Source organism: Neomonachus schauinslandi, chromosome 9 (assembly GCF_002201575.2).
Source record: "Neomonachus schauinslandi chromosome 9, ASM220157v2, whole genome shotgun sequence".
NCBI lineage: Eukaryota > Metazoa > Chordata > Mammalia > Carnivora > Phocidae > Neomonachus > Neomonachus schauinslandi.
Window position 1 is genome coordinate 24,126,429 of NC_058411.1, and position 6,000 is coordinate 24,132,428.

General features: G+C 41.7%; 1 protein-coding gene across 1 annotated transcript in view; it reads left to right on the plus strand.

The window, feature by feature from the left end:
* Positions 1-4,072, plus strand: part of ALKBH1 (alkB homolog 1, histone H2A dioxygenase) — a 29,435-nt gene extending 25,363 nt beyond the window's left edge. Inside the window, exons 5-6 of the mRNA XM_021679601.1 lie at positions 2,257-2,450; positions 3,479-4,072. Coding sequence (XP_021535276.1) covers positions 2,257-2,450; positions 3,479-3,908 — 624 coding nt within the window. The 3' untranslated portion in view covers positions 3,909-4,072. The remainder of the gene's footprint in view (positions 1-2,256; positions 2,451-3,478) is intronic.
* Positions 4,073-6,000: the final 1,928 nt, after the last annotated feature.

A 6,000-nucleotide genomic window follows, 5' to 3' on the forward strand; every position in this document is an offset into this window, starting at 1 on the left:
CCAGGCGCCCTGAGCTTGTATTTTCTACATAATATCTGTTTGGAGTAAAAGGAGCTCCATCTACTTGTGGTATTCTCCATCAGCTCACAAAAGACACCTTTGCCTGCTGTATAAGTTCTGAGCAAGACAGATAGGAAAGAATGCCCTACAGTTAACAAAGTTCAGTGTTTTCTTGAGGTACAGTTTCTTCTTTCCTGACCTCCATGCTTCCAAAAGGACCTCCTTTATAACGGGCAGCCTAGTGCCTCTTGTCTCCATGAGATGTTTGACACCAAGTGGAAGGACTAATTTTGAGAATAAACTTAATAAATAGATTGGTATAGACCATCTTCCTACTAACTAGTTACTTACTAAAAGCTCCATAGTTTCAGTCAACCCAGCTTATTAATAATTAAATTAACTGCTCAAAATAATGATAAATGTTGCTCAAAAATGTTCATGACCTATTACTTTCAGTAATGCAGATTTAATGGAAGACTGGATATGTGTGTTTGGGGAAATAGCCAGGTGATTCTCTCTGGGTGAGCCAGCCCGGGGTTGAATCTGGCCTTCCATAGGATCGTGCATACCTCATAAAGGGGGGCATGAGCGTCAAAGGTGTAATGCCCGCATCGTGATTACAGTGGTGCTGGCTTGTTTTGAGAAGTTAAATACATTAACACGATACATGTTAGCTTATTTTTTATGATGTTATATTTATTGCTGATACTGGTATTCCCCAAGGACTTAAAGTTACTCTCATTTACTAAGAAAAATGTGGAGTGAAAAATTACCAGAAACTCTGAGTGACTCAATGGAGAAAAGTGAAAGAGAATTAAGAAGACTAGTGCATAGATAGTTGGGGATGGGGTTGAAAGCTCACAGAGGTAACCTAGTGCTAGAACAGTACCTCTGACTTGTTGATCTTGTGAAGGACTGAAACTTGAAAGGGTAGAGAAAACCTTATAGTTCTCTAGCCATATCCTTAGTTTTGGGAAATTAAGTGGGAACTCTTCTTATTTGCACTTAAGGAAAAGAAGGAAAAAATAAAACACAGAAATTCCAACTGAAGAGGCTTGGCCATCCTTTAATGGCCTTTCACAAAAGTCTGCCTTAACCTGAAGTTAAAGCTCACTTCTGGCCAGAGCTATGCCCTGTTGCTACAGCTGGGATACGTCAGGGCACTAGTGCAGATGTGAGGCGGCAGTGGATTTGCTGGTGTGGTTTGAGTTGTTGGGCAAAGGGAGGACGCGAGAGCAGCAGCAAGACGGAGGGGCATCGGGCTGCTGCAGGCTTACACGGCGAGCAGCCCTCACCCTGGTCTGCCTAGGAGACTGCCACCTTGTCGTTTTCCTAAACTGCAGGCTTTTGTAGAGAGAGTGAGTGTTCTGCCCTTTGATGGGTTTTGTTTTATTTAAGAGAAGAGGGATATTGTGATCTTTACATGCTAAAAATCGTCCAGGAAGGTAAGCGCTGAAAATTACTTCCATTTTAAGGTCCTGCCTTGACCATGGTGTAAGTTAGTTTCAGTTCAGATGTTCTGAGCATGTCATCCCATCAGACTGACCAGCGAAATTGGCAGTGTGCCATGTTGCGGGCTGAGGGGCCCAAAACCAAACTGGCTGTTGTATTTGAATTGCTTGCTTTCTTTTTTTTAATAAGCTTTGTATTTTAGGATAGTTCTGGATTTGCAGGAAAGTTGAAAAGATTGTAGTACAGAGTTCCCACACCCAGTTCTCCCTATCAACATCTTATATTATTATGGTACCTTTGTCTCAATTAGTGGACCAATGTTAATGCATTATTACAATGGCGAAGTCCATATTTTATTCATATTTTCTTAGCTTTCATTCAGTTTTTTTTTAGTTTTTAACTGAAGTCCTTTTTCTGTTCCAGGATACCACATTACATTTAGTCATCATGTGCCTCTTGGCAGTGACAGTTTTGAGTTGCTTTTTTGTCCTATGAGAATGATCCTATTTGAGATTAAAGTGCACCAGAGAGAGACGTAGTAATTGCTTCACGGGTAGACTCCATGCAGGGTGAACTTGTCTGATTTAACACTGCGCGGCATGTGCCTGCCATGTCCTAGGTGCTCGCTATTTTGAACGTCTCATTATTGGATTACTGGATACCTCAAAAACAGATGGATAAATCATGCTGTTAGGATTACGAGTAAGTTAGATAATTTTAAAGTGGTAATTAATCTTATGCCACAGTTTCCTATTTTCCTGAGATCATTGTTTATTTTTCTTATTTTCCCTACTTTTATCAAAGAAATACTCAGCCGATCATTATACACCTTTCCCTTCTGACCTGGCTTTCCTCTCAGAGCAAGTAGCCACAGCCTGTGGGTTTCAGGGTTTCCGAGCCGAGGCAGGGATCCTGAATTACTACAGATTGGACTCCACCCTGGGAATCCACGTAGACAGATCTGAACTAGATCACTCCAAACCCCTGCTGTCTTTCAGGTAAGCTGGTTCTAGGGATTTGGGATTACTTTCTACCACTTCATTCCTTATGCTAAAGCATTTCTAGCTAAAATAAATAAAAACATAGGACTTTAAGAAATGGTTGGACTCTATAAGCTTCTACTCTGGGTGTCTTAACAATGTTATCATAAGTAAAATTAGCCTTGTCCTTAAGAGTAGTAACCAAATTACAGTTAATATTTCTGCTTAAGATGCATGGAGTCTACCTTTTGTATTGAAAGGTATCATCAGTGTCCGTGGAATAGGCAAGTGGAAGGCCATAGGCGAAACGAGCAACCTTTTTGGAATAGGGAAGAGTAAAGCACAGAAGCCTGACTAGTTTACTGCCTTGCCTCCCTAAACATAAGTTTAAATTGGGCAAAGTGCTGCAGCTGTATCTCACAAAGAAAGTGCCTGAACAGTGTCTTTTATTAATTGCCTTATCTTTAAAGTGAGCAGGCGGGCTGCCTGGGTGGCTCAGTTGTTAAGCATCTGCCTTTGGTTCAGGTCATGACCCCAGGGTTCTGGAATCGAGTCCCACGTCGGGCTCCCTACTCAGCAGGGGAGTCTGCTTCTCCCTCTCCCTCTGTCCCTGCTCATGTGCTCTCTTTCTTGCTCACTCTCTCTCTCAAATAAATAAATAAAATCTTTAAAAAAAAAAAAGTGAATGGGAATGATAAATATAGTAAAGGACTCAATTCATTGGAAGGCTTAAATCTTAAAGATGCATCACTAAAACTTATACCGGTAATATTAAAACTGAATTTTTAATCTGCTTATTTAAGTGCTTCAAATTTTACATTGTAGCAGTCCTGTGGGCTGCGCTAAGTTTAAGCAGCAGATCATGGGTTGGTCACTTAGAGACACAAGCCAGAAGAGAAGGGTCTTAGCATAGATTAAAAAGGAGGATGTGAGAGCAGTAAGTGTTGAGATGAAATTCAAAAGGAATGCGCTTGGCAGTAACTTTCCCAGCCGTGGTTAGTAACAGAAACTTACTGTTGTGTATCGTTTTACTTATTTTTGTATAGCTTCGGACAGTCTGCCATCTTTCTCCTGGGTGGCCTCAAAAGAGATGAAGCGCCCACAGCCATGTTTATGCACAGCGGTGACATCATGGTAATGTCAGGTTTCAGCCGCCTGTTGAACCATGCAGTCCCAAGGGTCCTTCCAAGTCCTCAAGGGGAAAGCCTGCCATGCTGCCTAGAGACACCTCTCCCAGCCATCCTCCCCAGAGATTCAGTGGTAGAGCCCTGCTCTGAGGAGGACTGGCAGGTGTGCACCAGCTACTTGAAAACCGCTCGTGTGAACATGACTGTCCGACAGGTACTGGCCACAGACCAGGACTTCCCTTGGGAATCCATGGAGGAGAAGAAAAGAGACATCACCACAGAAGGTTTCTGCCACCTGGACGACAAGAATTGCCAAGTAAAACGAGTGAAGTTAAACCCTGACAGCTGAGACTTGGAGAGCCCGTTCTTTTCCTCAGGCAGGTCTCAAGTAAATGGCCACGTTTTCTTGTATTGCCATCAGGCTTTCTTGTATAGCATCAGGACAAGCCAAAAAGAGAGACCGGGAAAAGCTCATCGTGGATCATAGTGCTGCCTTGGAACCCATCCTGAAGAGTAAAGCAGTTAGCCACTTTGCTCATGTTGGACGTGGTCCAGTCTGGTTCGATGTTGGCACTAATGTATGTGAGAAGTCCAAGGAGCTTTGACCTTCCAGAATAGCCTTTCCAGCCTCTGCCGTTACCTCTGAGGGAGGTGGAAGTGAGTTTCCATGTTATTGGAGCCTTAAATACCTCAGATTTATTAATGGGAAATCTGACACCCCTCCTGCTACCCCATCTAGTGATTTGTGGTATAATTGTGGTTCCAGGAACCAACCATTAGTCTCACCTTCATTGTTCCAGCCATCCAGTGATCTTTTCTTCCGTCTTCTCTGGCTTTCACAGAAAAATCCTATACACATTAAGACAATGGAACTAGAAACCTCATCTCCTAGGAAAGAAATTAATCACAGCTCTCTCTCTTGCCTAAAAGATAAAATATATATAAAGCCAAGGGAAGGGGAGCAGTAGTTTCTCCAGATTTCTTTTAGGTCTAAACTCTTCCTGTTGACTTTTTAATGCAATTTTAATTGTTGGACTAAAAAAACCCCAAGGGTGTTCTGTAACTGTTTTCTCCATGAATAAACTTTCTGTCTTTTAAATTAAAGATCTGTATCTATCTTTGAGGGTTAGCGAATCTGGGATTAGTTTTTTCCTGTTTTTACTTGCTGTGTTGTTCATGCTGTTGGAGCCCTCCAGCTGTTCTGCCCTGTGCCATCCCGCTCTGCCCTAAGTCTTCTCTGTGACTGTCTTATAGGAGAGAATATTCTTTGATATTCCAGTCACTGCTGTCTTTTGTGATTGTGGGCAGCTTGGAAAATGCATGAATCTTTGTACCCCCACCAACTCGACTCACTGTACCCTTAGCTGAGCTGCTTTACGTTTCTCAGAGCCTCAGTTTCCTCATCTATGACATGAAGATAGTATTTACTACCATCTTCCATTTCAAATGATAATGGGAGTTTAGTGCTCCTTTCTAGAAACATGGTGTCAGTATTTTATTACTGCATGGACTCTTAGAAACATCGCCTTTTGTCTGTGTGGACGACTGGCTGGAAGCCACTTGGATACCTGCTGCTTGTGACAAGACTCGCCACGTCTGCATGTCTCTGTCCTGCCTTTTTTCTTCTTAGGAACATTGCATATTGAGTTCATATTTTGATACTTGTTTTTTAAGAAATAAAAATTAATAGATTCATCCCTTATATCTAAATAACTACGTCTAAATGACCTCAAAACTTAGTGCATGATGGGAAAATTTTAGATAAATTATTTTAAATAATTAAATAAGTTTAAATAATTAAAATTACCACTGGAAAAATCCCTTATGTTTTCCATAGTGTACCTCATATGTGACCCACTGGAAACCCACATCCTGTCATTTAGCAAATCCAGTAGGTCAGCCCATCCTTCAGCATTAGAATAGTTTGCTCTTTAGTCAATTGAATATCAGATAAAGGTGCTAACTTGTGTTTAGGAATAATGTGGTGCAAAAAAAGTACATATTCAGACTGTAAACTGACACTCCATGAAGCGAGGTATGTGTGCTGTGAGCAGCCTGTAGAAACGGGCCAGCCAAGAGGAGCAGACTCCGATCTCCCAGCCCACGCACACTCCCTCAAGGGATGTGCTGATTGAGTTGGACGGTGAGGAAAATTGTTTACACCATTAAATTCTCCCGTCTCTCTCATTTTTATTTATTTTTGTGAGGAACCTATAGTTGAAGATCTATAATGCAACTCTACCTTCACAGTAAGCAGAAAATGATGCAATTGAGGAAAAAGGAAAAATTGGTGATTTTTCCACAGTTACATGAGGATGATCTGCCTAGGTTTGTTTTAGTTGTCCACCAGACATTTTCTACGTCAAGAGGCAGCACATGCTGACAGACCTCCTGTGTTTGTACTGCCCACGGACTAAAAATAGTCTTTACATTCCTAAGTG